The following is a 21,697-nucleotide window of genomic DNA, read 5'->3' as shown; positions in this document are numbered from 1 at the left end:
CAATCAACAGTGAGAGATTGATATTGACAGCTAGTATGGATTTTGCTCCATATGAGACATTTTATGAAGTTTGCTGCACAAAGATGAAGAGAAACGTTCACTGCACAAAGATGTAGTGGAAAGTTCACTGCACAAAGATGAAGTGACATTTTCTGTTTTCAGTAAGAGAACAAAGGTTAAGTACAAATACACTCCTTACTTTTTTCTACCATCCACCCTACTTGACTCCTCTGTCCCCTTTTTAAAACACAATGAAACCCCATAGATTTCATTCACCTTAGACATATCCATATGAATTTGTGGTAAAAAAACGACCCTGAAGATTATTTAATCATTAATATTTAATTATTGTCATTTTGTTTCTCAGTATAATGTGGATGTTGTTGTTGTTGTTGTAGGGTTTAACACCATTTTTTAGCACAAGATAGGCTATACATGGTGGCCAGTTTAAATGCTGGAGGAAGAACCTGGGAAAACCCCGGAAAGAACCACTGACCCATGAGAATCTTCTGGCAAGCTTTCTCACATTCCAACATTAGTCAAACCTGAGACTTGAACCCACGCAGCCAGAGGTGCGATAGCAGTGATCTGTAATAGTGAGCACTTTAGACCACTCGGCCACTCTCGGCCCCAAATATTCATGTAATTTGTACTATTTTGCTTATTCTATAATAGTAGTAGCAGCCTTGTTAGGCACTCAGCATTAAAAGGCTAATGTTAGGACTGGTCAGCCTGGTGTCAAGATAATGTGACTAGGTGGGACATGATACCACATGTCTGCAGCATGATGCCCCATTGCTAGACATCATTGTAAACCACCACACTTCAGACATCTTAACAATATGACTGAAAATTTTTTCAAGCTTCATTAAAAATCCCAAACACAAAAAGCACACACTTAATGAAGATTCCTCAAGGATAAAAATTAAAGAATTAATGCAGTGTTTAAGAGATAATATTGTTTTTAAACACTCCCAAATCTAGAATGATGGAAACTTTTACATAGCTGTCACCTCTACATCTGATATCTTTATTAATTGCCACATTATTTTTTTCATACATATAAATGTATGCACTTATAAAATAAACTGCACACTGTGTCATTATTTAGTGTTATTTTGTTTTTTAGTGTTAGGTATTGAGACATTATATGGTAATGAATTTTATAGATTAGTAACACGTTCATTCTGAATTTTAAAAAAACTAAACATTCTGTCTCCAATGAGACTAAAGTCTTATTGTGAATTGTAATGAAATTCCAGTAAATATAACATGCAGTGAATTTCCTGTAAACATGACATGTAGTGAATTTCCTGTAAACATGACATGTAGTGAATTTCCAGTAAACATGACATGTAGTGAATTTCCTGTAAACATGACATGTAATGAAATTCCAGTAAACATGTAGTGAATTTCCAGTAAACATGACATGTAGTGAATTTCCTGTAAACATGACATGTAGTGAATTTCCTGTAAACTTAACATGTAGTGAATTTCCTGTAAACATGACATGTAGTGAATTTCCAGTAAACATGACATGTAGTGAAATTCCTGTAAACATGACGTGTAGTGAATTTCCTGTAAACATGACATGTAGTGAATTTCCTGTAAACATGACATGTAGTGAATTTCCTGTAGACATGACATGTAGTGAATTTCCTGTAAACATGACATGTAGTGAATTTCCTGTAAACTTGACATGTAATGAAATTCCAGTAAACATAACATGTAATGAATTTCCAGCAAACATGACATGTAGTGAATTTCCTGTAAACATGACATGTAGTGAATTTCCTGTAAACACGACATGTAGTGAATTTCCAGTAAGTATGACATGTAGTAAACATTTATGTTTTGATGCTGGACTGTGTATCTGACAACACTTTTCAGTTCTTTATATTCAGAATACACTGATAATTAATCTAAATGTATTGAATATTAGAAAAACTTTATTATTTTGAATTTACCATCGTGGACTTGTCCAGGTATAATTATCCAAAATTATATTGTGTGTGCAGACCTTCATAATTGTTTTAAAAAATTTGTTTCTCCATATTTTTGCTGTGGGGGTAAAGGGAACTAAGAAAAAACCCAGAATATTTACTTGCCCTTTGTGAAAGTTCAGTTGGTCAGGTAAATTTGTTGTTGAAAAATTTTGATTTGTTGTTGTTGTAGGGTTTAACGCCATTTTTCAGCACACGATAGGCTATACATGGCGGCCAGTATTAATGGTGGAGGAAGAACCCGGGAAAACCCCGGAAAGAACCACCGACCCACGAGAAGCTACTGGCAAGCTTTCTCACATACCCACATTGGGAAAAATTTTGAAGGAGTGGCATAACATACATGCAGTTGCAAACAGCATAGACCCAGATTATTCTTGCTTAAATTACTGGGAGATCAGGGTCTATGTTTTTCATTCTGTAAATGATTTCAAGCAAACAGCAATGACCCTGCAGGGATGGAGAAATCCAAACTGGCAATAAAACAACTTTTTCTTTAAAGTCTATGAAAATATAATGAATTTTTTACTTCAAAATAAAATAATATTTTGGACAACCAACAGAAAATTTTATTTCGCCTGCAGGTATTTTAAACTTGCCTCAAGCTGTTGGAAATGGGATTTATTTTACTAATTGTTAATCTGCCAACATAATTATGTGAAAGCAGATCTTTGTCATGACTGTTGTACATGGACATTATATATATGTTATAAACAGGTAAATAGTATTATATATTGTCAAGTGCCTAGTTTATAGGTAGATGCAGTGGACTAGTCAAAACAGTGGTTAGGTACCTGTTGAAAGCTATTAGAACACTCTCCATTTAGTGGAGTTCAAAAGCTTGGAAGTGTTTTGTACGGGCTTTATTTATGCTAATGACCGATGTTTACTTTTGATAAAATTAGTTTACAGTTCAATTGCAGCATTTGACTGCCATTGTGCATGTTCAAACCTGAAAGGTTTTATATGGACTACCAGGTTTTGGAATGTTGATTAAAACTTTCACAATGCATGCCTCTTATCTAGACTATTGACATGATTATTTGGATATTAAAACTGAACATGTCTCTGAATACGAGTCCCGGGTTATCCTGTAAAATGTTTTAAAATTGTAGAGGCATGCACAAAACGTCTCAACTTTTTGAATATTCAGGTATCTTGTCTATACTGCAGTGTCATAAGATTTTAAAAATAGTAAGGAAACTTCTAATCTATTGACAGTTAATTAAGCTATTAATTAGCTTTCCAAAAAAGCTTAAACACTGCTATATTTAATTAATTGTTTGATTAGGAAAAAAATCAAGTGGCAGGGGGCAGTAGATCAGATAAACTATTTAGGTAGATGAGGTTTCCAACTATTTTTGCCACCCTATTTTAATAAAGTTTAATAATAATAATAATAATAATAATAATATTATTATTATTATTATTATTGTTATTATTATTATTATTATTATTATCCAAGGCGGGAATTATGGTTGTAATTTTTAAGCAAGTGTGGGATTTTGCTTTAGTAAGAACACTTAGTGCTGTCAGAAGGATAAGACCGTGGTCTGTTGTTGTTGTAGGGTATAACACCATTTTTCAGCACACAATAGGCTATACATGGTGGCCAGTATTAATGGTGCAGTGGTCTGATTTTCATGTTTTAGGGATCATTGGTAGAGTTTTACAAACTTTTTGGCATTTCCAGGCCATACAGTTTAGTGTTGTTGTCATACATTTACTAAAACAAATTACAGACACCTGTCTCAGAGTATTACATTGCTGGTCCCTAATAACATTTCAGTATACCATGGTAGATATCACAGTATATTCAGTATACCATGGTAGATATCACAGTATATTCAGTATACCATGGTAGATATCACAGTATATTCAGTATACCATGGTAGATATCACAGTATATTCAGAAATACAGTGGTATTCCATGGTACAAAATTTTGTGTGGTATCCAACTCCAGCAGTTTATTTCGGTTATTTGGTATATGCAGTTACACTGCTTACTTAGAGACAGCAATTTTAGTAACAATAAGTAAACAGTAAAAATATAGTGGTATGGAAATATAAGTATTACAAATTGTTGTTTGTATTATTTTATTTTATTTTACTTGTCTGTGGTGGTCATGTGTTTGTCATTCATCTTCTGATGCCCTTTAGCAGTTTTTTAAAATTTTTTTATCACTGCTCCTTCTAAGCTACTATGGGGAAAGTTAGTACACTGGGCATGCAGTTTGAGGTCTTGCTGGTTCAAACTGAAAATGGTACTCTGGGGCAGATAATATGGTATTGATGGTGTCCATCTTGGTTGGTCGGAATACACAAAATGCAACCTTTTGATTGGTCAGAATACACAAAATGCAACCTTTTGATTGGTCAGAATACACAATGCAACCTTTTGATTGGTCAGAATACACAAAATGCAACCTTTTGATTGGTCAGAATACACAAAATGCAACCTTTTGATTGGTCATAATATACAAAATGCAGCCTTTTGATTGGTCAGAATATTTTAAGTAAGATATTTAGTAAAGTTTTATTTCAGTTTGGTTTAGGTCCTTTTGGGCTTTAATGCCTTTTTTCAGCATGTTAGGCTAAACATGGTGGCAAGTATAGTTGGTGGAGAACAACCATCGACCCACTGAAAGCTACTGGCAATCTTTCTTGCCTACCCACATTGGTTGATCTGTTGCTCTCACATCTATTGCTGTCACATATTCAGACAGAGATGAGATCTGAGCAGTCTGTAAAGGCGAGTGTCTTAGACCACTTGGCCACCGGGGCCCCATTTTGTTTTGGAAGGGTTTCTCCTGCATTTTGTCATAGGAAAGTTCTCTAATAAGATCGGGCAATAAATCAGTGTTCGTTTGGTCTAATGAAAGTTCTTTAATAAGATGGGGTTTAAGAGGTAGCACATAAAAGTGTGTCCAACTGTCTGTGTGCCAAAATCCATGTCAGTCATAATTTCATGTAACCTGATTGTTATTTACCTGTACACGGACGAAGACAGGATGATAGTATAAGTTTTAGGTATACAAAGTACACAATACAGTCATGTGACAGACAATCCTCGAATATGTAATAGACAGGATGTTCTTAGCCTATCTTGAACAAATGACCAGGATGTACTGTAGGGGTGAAACAACATATTGATATATTACTATGTCATGGTAGACTACTATTTCACAATTTATATCAGTTTAAAATTCCTCTGTATTGATATTTTTATCTGGCTAATGTCTGTTAGCTAGACTGGTTATGGAACTATTTTTGTTGACTGAAGGTATTACTTAGTATTATTAAAGAACATGATAACTGGTTGAAGGCATGGTTTAATAATGGTTTCTTCTCAGTTATTGATGAATAAGCCTGAGCCAGCTTACTGACTAAGATAGCAGGCAAAAAGCATTGTTTGGACTCGCTTTGGCCCTAAATACAATGTAGAATTAATACATTGTTATAGCAGGCAAAAAGCATTGTTTGGACTCGCTTTGGCCCTAAATACAATGTGGAATTAATACATTGTTATAGCAGGCAAAAAGCATTGTTTGGACTCGCTTTGGCCCTAAGTACAGTGTGGAATTAATACATTGTTATAGCAGGCAAAAAGCATTGTTTGGACTCGCTTTGGCCCTAAGTACATTGTAGAATTAATACATTGTTATAGCAGGCAAAAAGCATTGTTTGGACTCGCTTTGGCCCTAAGTACATTGTAGAATTAATACATTGTTATAGCGGGCAAAAAGCATTGTTTGGACTCACTTTGGCCCTAAATACAATGTAGAATTAATACATTGTTATAGCAGGCAAAAAGCATTGTTTGGACTCGCTTTGGCCCTAAATACAATGTGGAATTAATACATTGTTATAGCAGGCAAAAAGCATTGTTTGGACTCGCTTTGGACCTAAATACAATGTGGAATTAATACATTGTTATAGCAGGCAAAAAGCATTGTTTGGACTTGCTTTGGCCCTAAATACAATGTAGAATTAATACGTTGTTATAGCAGGCAAAAAGCATTGTTTGGACTCGCTTTGGCCCTAAATACAATGTGGAATTAATACATTGTTATAGCAGGCCAAAAGCATTGTTTGGGCAATACAATGTGGAATTAATACATTGTTATAGCAGGCAGAAAGCATTGTTTGGACTCGCTTTGGCCCTAAGTACAGTGTGGAATTAATACATTATTATAGCAGGCAAAAAGCATTGTTTGGACTCGCTTTGGCTCTAAATACAATGTGGAATTAATACATTGTTATAGCAGGCAAAAAGCATTGTTTGGACTCGCTTTGGCCCTAAATACAATGTGGAATTAATACATTGTTATAGCAGGCAAAAAGCATTGTTTGGACTCGCTTTGGCTCTAAATACAAAGTAGAATTAATTCATTGTTATAGCAGGCAAAAAGCATTGTTTGGACTCGCTTTGGCCCTAAATACAATGTGGAATTAATACATTGTTATAGGAGGCAAAAAGTATTGTTTGGACTCGCTTTGGCCCTAAGTTGTTGTTGTTGTTGTTGTGGGGTTTAACGCCATTTTTCAGTACGATAGGCTATACATGGCGGCCAGTATTAATGGTGGAGGAAGAACCCGGAAAGAACCACCGACCCACGAGAAGCTATTGGCAGGCTTTCTCACATGCCCACATTGGCTGAATCTTAGACTCGAACCGCCGCAGACAGACGTGAGATGGCAGTGATCCGTAACGAAGAGCGCTTTAGACCACTCGGCCACTTGGGGCCCCTTGGCCCTAAGTACAGTGTGGAATTAATACATTGTTATAGCAGGCAGAAAGCATTGTTTGGACTCGCTTTGGCCCTAAGTACAATGTGGAATGAATACATTGTTATAGCAGGCAAAAAGCATTGTTTGGACTCGCTTTGGCCCTAAGTATAATGTGGAATTAATACATTGTTATAGCAGGCAAAAAGCATTGTTTGGACTCGCTTTGGCCCTAAGTACAATGTGGAATTAGTACATTGTTATAGCAGGCAAAACGTTTTGTTTGGACTCGCTTTGGCCCTAAATACAATGTAGAATTAATACATTGTTATAGCAGGCAGAAAGCATTGTTTGGACTCGCTTTGGCCCTAAGTACAATGTGGAATTAATACATTGTTATAGCAGGCAAAAAGCATTGTTTCGACTTGCTTTGGCCCTAAATACAATGTGGAATTAATACATTGTTATAGCAGGCAAAAAGCATTGTTTGGACTCGCTTTGGCCCTAAGTACAATGTAGAATTAATACATTGTTATAGTAGGCAAAAAGCATTGTTTGGACTTGCTTTGGCCCTAAATACAATGTGGAATTAATACATTGTAATAGCAGGCCAAAAGCATTGTTTGGGCAATACAATGTGGAATTAATACATTGTTATAGCAGGCAAAAAGCATTGTTTGGACTCGCTTTGGCCCTAAATACAATGTGGAATTAATACATTGTTATAGGAGGCAAAAAGTATTGTTTGGACTCGCTTTGGCCCTAAATACAATGTAGAATTAATACATTGTTATAGAGGCAGAAAGCGTTGCTTGGACTCGCTTTGGCCCTAAGTGCAATGTAGAATTAATACATTGTTATAGCAGGCAAAAAGCATTGTTTGGACTCGCTTTGGCCCTAAGTATAATGTGGAATTAATACATTGTTATAGTGGGCAAAAAGCATTGTTTGGACTCGCTTTGGCCCTAAGTACAATGTGGAATTAATACATTGTTATAGCAGGCAAAAAGCATTGTTTGGACTCGCTTTGGCCCTAAATACAAAGTAGAATGAATACATTGTTATAGCAGGCAAAAAGCATTGTTTGGACTCGCTTTGGCCCTAAGTGCAGTGTGGAATTAATACATTGTTATAACAGGCAAAAAGCATTGTTTGGACTCGCTTTGGCCTTAAGTAGAATGTGGAATTAATACATTGTTATAGCAGGCAAAAAGCATTGTTTGGACTCGCTTTGGCCCTAAGTATAATATGGAATTAATACATTGTTATAGCAGGCAAAAAGCATTGTTTGGACTCGCTTTGGCCCTAAGTACAATGTGGAATTAATACATTGTTATAGCAGGCAAAAAGCATTGTTTGGACTCGCTTTGGCCCTAAATACAATGTGGAATTAATACATTGTTATAGCAGGCAAAAAGCATTGTTTGGACTCGCTTTGGCCCTAAATACAATGTAGAATTAATACATTGTTATAGCAGGCAGAAAGCATTGTTTGGACTCGCTTTGGCCCTAAATACAATGTAGAATTAATACATTGTTATAGCAGGCAAAAGGCATTGTTTGGACTCGCTTTGGCCCTAAGTATAATGTGGAATTAATACATTGTTATAGTGGGCAAAAAGCATTGTTTGGACTCGCTTTGGCCCTAAGTACAATGTGGAATTAATACATTGTTATAGCAGGCAGAAAGCATTGTTTGGACTCGCTTTGGCCCTAAATACAATGTAGAATTAATACATTGTTATAGCAGGCAAAAAGCATTGTTTGGACTCGCTTTGGCCCTAAATACAAAGTAGAATTAATACATTGTTATAGCAGACAAATAGCATTGTTTGGACTCGCTTTGGCCATAAGTACAGTGTGGAATTAATACATTGTTATAGTGGGCAAAAAGCATTGTTTGGACTCGCTTTGGCCCTAAGTACAATGTGGAATGAATACATTGTTATAGCAGGCAAAAAGCATTGTTTGTACTCGCTTTGGCCCAAAGTATAATGTGGAATTAATACATTGTTATAGTGGGCAAAAAGCATTGTTTGGACTCGCTTTGGCCCTAAGTACAATGTGGAATTAATATATTGTTATAGCAGGCAAAAAGCATTGTTTGGACTCGCTTTGGCCCTAAATACAATGTGGAATTAATACATTGTTATAGCAGGCAAAAAGCATTGTTTGGACTCGCTTTGGCCCTAAATACAATGTAGAATTAATACATTGTTATAGCAGGCAAAAAGCATTGTTTGGACTCGCTTTGGCCCTAAGTACAATGTGGAATGAATACATTGTTATAGCAGGCAAAAAGCATTGTTTGGACTCGCTTTGGCCCTAAGTATAATGTGGAACTAATACATTGTTATAGTGGGCAAAAAGTATTGTTTGGACTCACTTTGGCCCTAAGTACAATGTGGAATTAATACATTGTTATAGCAGGCAAAAAGCATTGTTTGGACTCGCTTTGGCCCTAAATACAATGTGGAATTAATACATTGTTATAGCAGGCAAAAAGCAATGTTTGGACTCGCTTTGGCCCTAAATACAATGTAGAATTATTACATTGTTATAGCAGGCAGAAAGCGTTGCTTGGACTCGCTTTGGCCCTAAGTGCAATGTAGAATTAATACATTGTTATAGCAGGCAAAAAGCATTGTTTGGACTCGCTTTGGCCCTAAGTATAATGTGGAATTAATACATTGTTATAGTGGGCAAAAAGCATTGTTTGGACTCGCTTTGGCCCTAAATACAATGTGGAATTAATACATTGTTATAGCAGGCCAAAAGCATTGTTTGGGCAATACAATGTGGAATTAATACATTGTTATAGCAGGCAGAAAGCATTGTTTGGACTCGCTTTGGCCCTAAATACAATGTGGAATTAATACATTGTTATAGGAGGCAAAAAGTATTGTTTGGACTTGCTTTGGCCCTAAGTATAATGTGGAATTAATACATTGTTATAGTGGGCAAAAAGCATTGTTTGGACTCGCTTTGGCCCTAAGTACAATGTGGAATTAATACATTGTTATAGCAGGCAAAAAGCATTGTTTGGACTCGCTTTGGCCCTAAATACAATGTGGAATTAATACATTGTTATAGCAGGCAAAAAGCATTGTTTGGACTCGCTTTGGCCCTAAGTACAATGTGGAATTAATACATTGTTATAGCAGGCAAAAAGCATTGTTTGCACTCGCTTTGGCCCTAAATACAAAGTAGAATTAATACATTGTTATAGCAGGCGAAAAGCATTGTTTGGACTCGCTTTGGCCCTAAGTACAGTGTGGAATTAATACATTGTTATAACAGGCAAAAAGCATTGTTTGGACTCGCTTTGGCCCTAAGTATAATATAGAATTAATACATTGTTATAGTGTGCAAAAAGCATTGTTTGGACTCGCTTTGGCCCTAAGTACAATGTGGAATTAATACATTGTTATAGCAGGCAAAAAGCATTGTTTGGACTCGCTTTGGCCCTAAATACAATGTAGAATTAATACATTGTTATAGCAGGCAGAAAGCATTGTTTGGACTCGCTTTGGCCCTAAGCACAATGTGGAATGAATACATTGTTATAGCAGGCAAAAAGCATTATTTGGACTCACTTTGGCCCTAAGTTCAGTATGGAATGAATACATTGTTATAGCAGGCAAAAAGCATTGTTTGGACTCGCTTTGACCCTAAGTACAGTGTGGAATTAACACATTGTTATAGCAGGCAAAAAGCATTGTTTGGACTTGCTTTGGCCCTAGGTACAATGTGGAATTAATACATTGTTATAGCAGGCAAAAAGCATTGTTTTTACTCGCTTTGACCCTAAGTATAATGTGGAATTAATACATTGTTATAGCAGGCAAAAAGCATTGTTTGGACTCGCTTTGGTCCTAAGTATAATGTGGAATTAATACATTGTTATAGCAGGCAAAAAGCATTGTTTGGACTCACTTTGGCCCTAAATACAATGTGGAATTAGTACATTGTTATAGCAGGCAAAAAGCTTTGTTTGGACTCGCTTTGGCCCTAAATACAATGTGGAATTAATACATTGTTATAGCAGGCAGAAAGCATTGTTTGGACTCGCTTTGGCCCTAAATACAATGTAGAATTAATACATTGTTATAGCAGGCAAAAAGCATTGTTTGGACTCGCTTTGGCCCTAAATACAAAGTAGAATTAATACATTGCTATAGCAGGCAAAAAGCATTGTTTGGACTCGCTTTGGCCCTAAATACAATGTGGAATTAATACATTGTTATAGCAGGCAAAAAGCATTGTTTGGACTCGCTTTGGCCCTAAGTACAGTGTGGAATGAATACATTGTTATAGCAGGCAGAAAGCATTGTTTGGACTCGCTTTGGCCGTAAGTACAATGTGGAATGAATACATTGTTATAGCAGGCAAAAAGCATTGTTTGGACTCGCTTTGGCCCTAAATACAAAGTAGAATTAATACATTGTTATAGCAGGCAAAAAGCATTGTTTGGACTCGCTTTGGCCCTAAATACAATGTGGAATTAATGCATTGTTATAGCAGGCAGAAAGCATTGTTTGGACTCGCTTTGGCCCTAAATACAATGTGGAATTAATACATTGTTATAGCAGGCAAAAAGCATTGTTTGGACTCGCTTTGGCCCTAAATACAATGTGGAATTAATACATTGTTATAGCAGGCAAAAAGCATTGTTTGGACTCGCTTTGGCCCTAAGTACAATGTGGAATGAATACATTGTTATAGCAGTCAAAAAGCATTGTTTGGACTCGCTTTGGCCATAAGTACAGTATGGAATGAATACATTGTTATAGCAGAAAAAAAGCATTGTTTGGACTCACTTTGGCCCTAAGTACAGTGTGGAATTAATACCTTGTTATAGCAGGCAAAAAGCATTGTTTGGACTCGCTTTGGCCCTAAATACAATGTAGAATGAATACATTGTTATAGCAGGCAAAAAGCATTGTTTGGACTCGCTTTGGCCCTAAGTACAGTATGGAATGAATGCATTGTTATAGCAGGCAAAAAGCGATGTTTGGACTCCCTTTAGCCCATAGTACATTGTAGAATGAATACATTGTTATAGCAGGCAAAAAGCATTGTTTGGACTTGCTTTGGCCCTAAATACAATGTGGAATTAATATATTGTTATCAATATGCTATTGATGTGATAGCTGAAGCTGTTACAGAGGGAGTACTGGTTCTCATTATTCATCATAGTTTATCATTACTATCTTTCATCTGCAAACTCTTGTCTCTTACAACTGTTACAACACATAATCCATGTAATGTTTTTCCCAAATTAAAAAAATGCACAGCTGATAGAAGATATTGTTTATTTTAAAAGCAACTTATAAACTATAAAAAACAAGGTTTTCCAAATTGTAGCAGTATGTATTGTTACATATTGATACATATTGTTACATATTGATACATATTGGTATATGTTGCAGTGCAGTCATTCTTATTGCAGTGTATCACAGTATGATTTCAGATACCAAAACTCACCCCTTGTGTAAGGGACACCATATCACAGAAAATAGGAAATATGAAAATATGAGGCAGTTTCCCCATGAAGGATATGTACAATGACTTTGAGATTTTCTCAGTTCAGTTTTATATTTCATTAAAATTGATCTTTTTTACTGTATTCTTTAGTTATAAGCAAATCTCTGATGATAAGATGACACTAATTTAAATTTAAACATATTTGTAAATGTATATGTAGGAAAATCATGTCCAGTGAAAAACTAATCCCCCACCTTCCACCCATTTGATTAGTTGGGATACCTGGTCTTGCCATGGGATAAATCATCTATAATCCCTCATTTTCCAATCATTTGATTAGGTGGGACACCTGGGCTTACTGTGGTTAAATAACATCCAACATCTCACTTTCCACTCATTTGATAAGGCAGGACACCAGGCTTATTGCTAGATAAATGAAGTCCCATCGGGACTTTATACATGTTCATTTAGGACACATGGGGTTTAATGTAGGATAAATTGTGTTAAATCCCCCAGTTCCCACATTTGATTAGGAAGAGCACAGGGCTTTATCATGAGTTGTATAATGTCCAATCTCTATTTTTCCACTCATTTGATTAGGCTGGGCACATGGGCTTATTGTAAGATAAATAGAGTACCATCTCTCACTTTCTACTCATTTGATTAGGCAGGACACCTTGCCTCTAATGGGATAAATAGAGTACCATCTCTCACTTTCTACTCATTTGATTAGGCAGGACACCTTGCCTCTAATGGGATAAATAGAGTACCATCTCTCACTTTCCACTCATTTGAGTCGGCAGGACACCAGGCTTCAAATGGAATAAATACAGTCCCATCTCTCACTTTCCACTCATTTGATTAGGCAGGACACCAGGCTTCTAATGGGATAAATACAGTATTGATCAGCTGATCTCTAGGCACGAGATTGTTTGTGGAAATGAAAGAAAGAAAAGAAAAATTTGAAAGTAATTTGGTTCTTATTTGAAATTAATTACCAACAGCTACCTACATTTACTAGTTTTTCTGTCTCCATAACAAGAATATTTAAGGTAGGAAACATTATTAGGTCTTTATTTTTGTTCTTGCAGTCAAAATAAGTGAGTTTTAAGAGCACTCTTGAATGAGATCACTGTGTCTTTGTGTCTAAGTTCAGTGGGCGATTGATTCCACATTGCAGGGCCCTGGTATGCAAAAGAATGCTGTCCATATGACTTTGTTTTCATAGTGGGAATAATGAGTATACGATTGTCAGAAGAGGAGCTTAAGTATCTTGCTGGTGTGTACACTTGGGTGAGGTCAGATGCGTATGTTGGGCTGGAGTCCATCAGTGAAACGTAGCACAGAGAACACATTTTTTGTTTGATTCTGGATTGAATGGATAGCCAGTGTTGGGTACACTCTTTCTTTTTTTGTCATAATTATAGTATTCTCTTCTCTTCTCTTTCTTTTCAGTACATTGAGAATCTTGAACGTCTGAAGCGGTTACAAGTGTTGAACCTGAGTAGCAACATCATTGAAAAAATGGAACGTCTCGACAAACTGCTGAAACTAAAGGAATTAAATTTATCAAACAACTGTATCACAAAAATTGAGGGTTTGGAAAATCTCACTAATTTACAGGTTCTCAACTTGAATAACAACACCATTGAACATATTCCAATCTGGATGGGAAAGAGACTGAAAGCGCTGCGTGTCTTCCATATTGCAAAAAACAAGCTTGAATCTGTAAGTTTTTACATCTAAGATTTTACATTTATGTTTCTGGCTGGAATTTTTTTCAGAAGACAGATAAAAGTGAAGAAAAAAAATTGCGGAACTTTTTTCAGAATTTCAATTTTATAATCACTTTGTTTCTAATCTTGTTTTCAGCAATGAATTTCCATTGAATAATCTTGATGAGATGGATGCATATATTAATTGCACATTAACGTCATGCTAAGAAAGGCATGATGGTGAATAACATGACCATGCATTTTGTCTGTTCAGGCAAAAAGAATATGTGTTTTTCAAGTCAGCTGACTGTCCTTGGTTTAAATTACCAACCCTAGCAATTATTCCTCACCCCCATAAAATAAAAAAAAAAGGAATAAAAACAAATGAATTGTGCACCTAATTGAGCCAGTTTAAGCCAGTATTTGAAGCACTTAGTACATTATATATGCATGTACTAATCATTATAAGATTATATTATGATTTTAAAAAAATAATTTCTACCTACCTACTCTAATTTTAGAACTAGAGTACATGTAATAGGAAACATATTTTTCGGTTGCATTCATCCGTGGATTTATTTCTTCATTTTGTTAAGCCCATAATTCACTCATATAATTTTTCTGTGTGGATGCATTTAACGGAGAGCAACTCAATTACTGGCATATAAAATCGTGATCACCGTGATCTTTCTTTTCAGCTCTTCATTTGTAATACCCTCAAATTTTGGACCCCTTTCCACAAAGAGTCTTAAAAATTGGCACGATGCATCTCACAGAGGGTAACTCCAGCCATACTAAAACCTAGGTCACTGTGACCCAGTTCTAATTAAGCTGATGAAACTTTGTATGTTAATGCATCATAATGGTTGGTCATTAGATTGCACTCACAACTGGTAGGTATGGAGTTGGAACCTGCCTGAGTTGAAGCTCATAATGTGTCCTCCATATATACTTACTTATAAGTCGAGTCGAGCTGCAAAAAACAAAGATGCAGATCTGCTGTACAATAATACACCTGCATATCAGGGTCTATGTTGTTTGTTCCACTGATTACTCCTAACAAACTGCACAGACCCAGATCTGTCGTTGCATTATGTGACAGCAGATCTGGGTCTGTGCAGTTTGCAGTTGGTCAAGCCTTGTAAGTGAGTACATATGGTATCTATGGTAACTCCCATTAACATTAATCCTCCTAAGCTTTTGTGTAGGCTTGAGTATGATCTACCATGAATATTGAAGTGGTGTGTAGTAAATTGTACATCTTTCCCTCACACCTTTGTTAAATGTTGCATGTCTCATGTATGTTTGACTGCAGGGTTTTAAAACCTTGCTTTTATATGCCTCATGGTTAGGTCAACACACTTCCACTAAAGTAGGTAATTTTTACCTATATTTTACACTTTAATGACTTGGGTTAAGTTTTACAAAAGAGCCAGTGGAGGGAGGGGGGATGCGTGGTTTATGAACACATTTTGGGTTTATTACCAATATGGATTACTGTTGGTAATGTATGTGGGAACTTTTCAAGTCAAATGATAGAGTTGTAGGCTTGTCATTCACATTTATTAGTATTAGAGATAACTTTACTCTAAAGCTAATTTATCATTTTTAAGGTTTCAGAATACAGATAAAATACACTGAGTAAAGAGAAATGTCAATTCGAATGTAATCATTTTAAAGGTACCCTCCTTTGTCCTCATGAGTTCTCCCATTGCAGTCTGGCGAACTATTTACATTCATTTAATTCGTTTTTAAACACAAAGACAAGTGAAAACAAATTTTATAAGTATTAAGTGTCATTAGTGTGGAAGTGCTTTATGATGCATTTGCAGCTGATTTAATTAAAGTATAGAAAAATACACCCTGTGTATTGTTGAAATTACATTCCTTGAGCTTTGGCTGACAGGCTATAAACACCACATGTTGTGTCCTACATGTCGGTGTCGTAACATTTTGGTAGTACATATACAAATCACACAACTGTGGGGGTTACAGTTCTGATGAACTTACGGACTGTTTATCCTAGGTAAATTTGTCACCTTTCAGCAGTTCTTAACTTTGATTCCTAAAATATTGGATTTTTTTAAAATGAATTATTTAAATTTAAATTTTATTTGATTTTGAAGAGGTGAGGTAAAGAGGATATAGTTTGTTTACTTACATATATATATATATATTAAACAGTTTGTTTACTTATATATATTAAACAGTTTGTTTATCTATGTTCAGTTTTACTAATCTCATGCAAAATAAAACAATGAGGAAGAGGAGGAGTTCATAGGGTTTCACAATGTGTAGTCAGAGCTAATCTGTTTTAAAGATATCACAGTTTTTAATGTAGAAAAACGATGTAATTTTACCGTTGTCAGGAAAGTACAAGAACTTCAGCTTTGCCCTGGTGCCCAAAAATATATTTAACAGTATAGTTTCCATGCTAACCCACACAAAAATGTTAATTTCTTTGGGTACCTACAGTTCTATGTTGTCATTATACTTTCCTTGAATTGGGTCTTTTCCACGGTTTCAAATAGCTTTGGATTAAATGAGGTCACTGTGACTCACAATAATCCATGCATACATGTTATTGATTTAGCATAGAAAAGATTTGCTTGTTTATTTTTCCTTTCTCTGATTGGAGATATGTATTTACCTGCACTAGAATATCATTTGCTTAATTTATTCTGTTGTAGAATGTTACATGTTGTGACTTATTTTCTAAAGCAGGTAACTTTTTTTAATGAACAGCAAATTCACTAAATTAAATAAAGATGAGATTTTTTGTTTATTTGAGAAATACTGTCATTTATATACCAGATATTTTAAGAGAAAGACCAGAAGTGCATCCCACATTGATGATGTATGTACAGTAACATTGGAAATTAATTTTTAAGTTTACATACTTGTTTTTGATCTTGTAATTGTTTCAAAACACAATTACCTTCAGAGCCGACATTATAATAAAGATTGTTTTGATGAAATCACAATGTGTTTGCTAGAAATGTTAGTTTAACCAAATACATGTATAGCAGTGTTTTGTAATTTACATTTAAATCTTTAGAATCAACCCCCACCACCCCCACTCGTATGTTTCTGGTAATGGTGTGAACATAAATCACCGCAGATACTGCAAAAGAAATTTGCATTGGTGTAAATGCAAGGTCTACAAATTTCAGTATGTAAATGTGTATAAATGTGTATAATTGTGTACAAAAATATACACGTGTATCTTTTAATTAATTCAAGAATTTTGTCCACAAAACAGTATAGTGAATTTTTGTTGAATTCACTATAATTAGTTAGGACTTTACTTGCATTTTTTTGTATATATATCTGTTCTTGTAGTATTTTTGTACATTTGTATTTTGTATGAACACATTCCTAAATGCCTGTTTGTCTGCCCTACATAGTTTTGTGCTTGCAAATGGCATGGGCTAAATGAAGGGGTTGGTGTGTCTGGGTATCATATGTTATGGGATAAATGGAGGGGTTTGTAGGCATGGAACTAAGGGGTACATAGGTATGGGTTCAGTTGAGGGATTGATGGGTCTGGGATAAATGGAGGGGTTGGTGGATACGTGATAAATGAAGGGGTTAATGGATATGGGATAAATGAAGGGGTTGGTGGGTATGGGATAAATGAAGGGGTCGGTGGGTATCATATGGTATGGGATAAATGGAGGGGTTTACAGGTATGGAACTAAGGGGTAGGTAGGTATGGGTTCATTTGAGGGGTTGGTGGGTATGGGATAAATGGAGGGGTTGGTGGATATGGGATAAATGGAGGGGTTGCTAAGTTGCTGAATGTCAGTAGGTGGAATAAATCTAAAATGATGATGTTCTTCATATAAAAAATCAGGCAATGGAAAGCAAGGCAATTCACATTAATGAAATGAACTATGTTTCACACCAATAATGAACCAGTCAAACGCAAGACATTTTTCATTTATGGAATGAAAACAAAATATTTTGTATGATCTTTGTTTTCTTTATGGAATTTGAATATAACTTGATAGAGAAATTAGGAACATGTCCAAAAAACACTCGTAATCCACCCAATACAGTGTGACCAAATAAAATGAAATTTAAAAGGGATGAAATTGATTGAATTTGACCAATTATCAAATTGGGTTCAGTCGATGAACTCCATAAAATTGTATTTACCATATGGGACCTAAGGACAGACAGATGGAGGCATGTTGATGACACATGTATATGCCCTACATAGAATATATTGTAAAATTAACAACATGAAAAATGAAAAGCACTTTCCATATCAGCTCATCTTAATCAAAGGGTACATAGGAATTGTACATGTATTTGAACTATAGGAATGGTACACGTATTTGAACTATAGGAATGGTACACGTATTTGAACTATAGGAATGGTACACGTATTTGAACTATAGGAATGGTACACGTATTTGAACTATAGGAATGGTACATGTATTTGAACTATAGGAATGGTACATGTATTTGAACTTTAGGAATGGTACATGTATTTGAACTATAGGAATGGTTCACATATTTGAACTATAGGAATGGTACACATATTTGAACTATAGGAATGGTACACGTATTTGAACTATAGGAATGGTACACGTATTTGAACTATAGGAATGGTACACGTATTTGAACTATAGGAATGGTACATGTATTTGAACTATAGGAATGGTACATGTATTTGAACTATAGGAATGGTGCATGTATTTGAACTATAGGAATGGTACACGTATTTGAACTATAGGAATTGTACATGTATTTGAACTATAGGAATGGTACATGTATTTGAACTATAGGAATGGTACATGTATTTGAACTATAGGAATGGTACATGTATTTGAACTATAGGAATGGTACATGTATTTGAACTATAAGAATGGTACATGTATTTGAACTATAGGAATGGTACATGTATTTGAACTATAGGAATGGTACATTTGAACTATAAGAATGGTACATGTATTTGAACTATAGGAATGGTACATGTATTTGAACTATAAGAATGGTACATGTATTTGAACTATAGGAATGGTACATGTATTTGAACTATAAGAATGGTACATGTATTTGAACTATAGGAATGGTACATTGGAACTATATAGGAATGGTACATGTAACTGAACTATAGGAATAGTGCATGCATTTGAATTATAGTAATGGTACATGCATTTGAATTATAGTAATGGTACATGCATTTGAATTATAGTAATGGTACATGCATTTGAATTATAGGAATGGTACATGCATATGAATTATAGTAATGGTACATGCATTTGAATTATAGGAATGGTACATGCATTTGAATTATAGGAATGGTTGTAACAAGATAACTGGGTTGGGGTCTGATCATAATGAAGAACACCAATGTTTATTTATGAATGAAAGAAACCCATATCTAACTCGTGTGCAAAATATCAAAATATTGGACTTTTAACTTACTGATGCGTACCAAGTTAAATATCTGATATAAATAAAACAGTTTCTAACTGGAACGAATTGTAATTTAAACGAAAAATGAACTGAGATCAAACAAAAATTAAATGCAAAAAGGAAACCAAGATAAATGACTCAAACAATATGATTCGACAAAAATAAGGATGAGTCTTGTAAACAATAAGTTATCATCCAGATAATGATAAACAATTCATACAGCCAGTCACAAGCTTTCACTAAAATAGTGACACATGATTTTGAAAAACAACAACTAATGATTATGATTTACAAATAAATAATGATAACGATGATCACAAAGATAACAGATTTCGCACACAAGTAACAAAGGCTTTTGCTCAAACAGTGATAATGATCTTAACAATAACAAAAATGATGTTCGCTGAAATAGCGACAATGACGTTAACTCAGATGGCTATAATGATAGTATTTTCTGGTCTTATAGCAATGATGGTGGTTTTCATGCTTGAGTAGTGATAATGATATGTAACCCAAAGATGGGAGATAACCTGTTGTGCCCAAATGACACACACATGGTACCTTCAGTCGCACCACTGTTGAATGGTTAAGGAGCCATCACAAATGGCCTGCCCCTCCCAGCCTACCCATGGATCTCTTGGACCCTGCAAGCCTGTTGCTCCCAGAGCCATGGTTTCTCAACATGAGATAACCACAATCTCCCTGTGAACCAACATCACCACTGACAGCAGCACAATATGTCACAAAGAACCTGACCACTCGACATCCAAACCAGCACCATGGCTAAAACCTCCCCTCCAACACAGTTTCACAGCTGACAGCACAGACAACACCAACAGCTCTACAGTGGCCCAACACACGTCCAACAGTCACTGGCTTTCACATCAGCTCCATCACATCACGTCACCAACAGCGCACACCTTAGCTCCAAACCGCCTTTTATTCTATAATATTAGCATGATTACCATAGTTTTGTAAACTGAGTGTAAGTCATACCTTTGACCTTTTCAATAGCCACTTAGGGAGACTGAATTAAAAAAAATAGAGATTGGGACCTAAAATTGGGAGGTTTTTTCTAGCATTTTTAAAGCCTTGTTTTCACTTAATATTGATCAATTTTCCTGGTCCAATATGTGTGAAATTCGCAAAAAGACTCGCTGTTTCTCCCTGTGACGTGCCTTATTTTCCCCCAAAATGTGCCCTATTTTCATATTCTGGACAGCTGTGGTGAAACTGCACAATAACTAAAGATTAGTCTTAAATAAACAAGCAAGAACGCAAGAATGCCAGTGCGACTAATTAAAAGTTAATCCTTATCCATGAAACTATTTTGTGAAAATGACAGGCCCTCTGTCGTATTTCAAAGAAACCACATTCTACACTATTGTGTGTTAAGCAAGCACCAGCAATTGATTGGCAAATAAAGGATTCCCAATTTTGTTGAACTGAAGGTACCAAAATAGCCAGCCAACTATTTTCCCCTCATTATATATCCGACCTTATTCCCTTATTGTCAACTCGTGCAGCATTTAGTATTGTTTATTATAAAACAATGTGTATTCTGAATTAGTTTTTTTAATGACACAGTTGCTGCGTAGTATGTATTTTCATTCCTTCTTTTAATTTAATGATGGTAACTAACCTTGGTATATACTGTAAAAATGCCAGGTGTTCACTCGTATATTTTTCTAAGTTTCTTTTATGGGAATGGCGCTATAGCATATGGAGTTACAGCATTCGTAGTGATCATTCATGGGATTGAAATTAATTGTGGATGATTTTATTCTTGTGGTTTACTTTTTTGTTCTGGTTTATTTTTTTATTTTGGTATTATTGTAGAGGTAAAAAAAATCATTAATTTACATGAATAATGTTTAAACTTAACATTCTATTTAGTGAAGAAGTGAATTATTCTAGTAAAGTAATTATTTCATCACAATAATTCACAGGTGATACAACAGAACATGTAGGACTTTTCTTGTTTAGAAGAAATGAAAATCAAAACATAATGTAATAATCAGGAGTTCTCTGCAAAAATTGGAAGATATGAAATCGGGAGGTAGGCATGGAGCGACCCCGAAAATTGGGAGTTTTTTACATCTCAGCATGAAAGTTGACAGGTATCGTGTAAGATCACTTACATCAAAGCAAACTACAACTCTGCTTTTACAGTATTAGCATCGAACCGTATTGTTTGTTCATTGTGTTGTCATACTAGGATTACATTTTAATGAGTTAGGTATTTACAATTTCAAAGCAACACATAATTACCGGGGCACTGATATAAAATGTCCAATGCAGTAATGCATAAACAAACAATAATCGAGTCAAAAG

The 21,697-nt window shown here is 35.3% G+C and overlaps 1 protein-coding gene across 1 annotated transcript in view; it reads left to right on the top strand.

The window, feature by feature from the left end:
• LOC149777730 (uncharacterized) overlaps positions 1 to 21,697 on the top strand; it is a 263,591-nt gene that overhangs the window by 19,052 nt on the left and 222,842 nt on the right. Inside the window, exon 4 of the mRNA XM_089938777.1 lies at positions 13,674 to 13,946. Coding sequence (XP_089794903.1) covers positions 13,674 to 13,946 — 273 coding nt within the window. The remainder of the gene's footprint in view (positions 1 to 13,673; positions 13,947 to 21,697) is intronic.

The sequence above is a fragment of the Sinohyriopsis cumingii genome, chromosome 17 (assembly GCF_028554795.1).
Source record: "Sinohyriopsis cumingii isolate HCF-2022 chromosome 17, ASM2855479v2, whole genome shotgun sequence".
Classification (NCBI taxonomy): domain Eukaryota; kingdom Metazoa; phylum Mollusca; class Bivalvia; order Unionida; family Unionidae; genus Sinohyriopsis; species Sinohyriopsis cumingii.
This window is presented reverse-complemented; position numbering and strand designations above follow the sequence as displayed.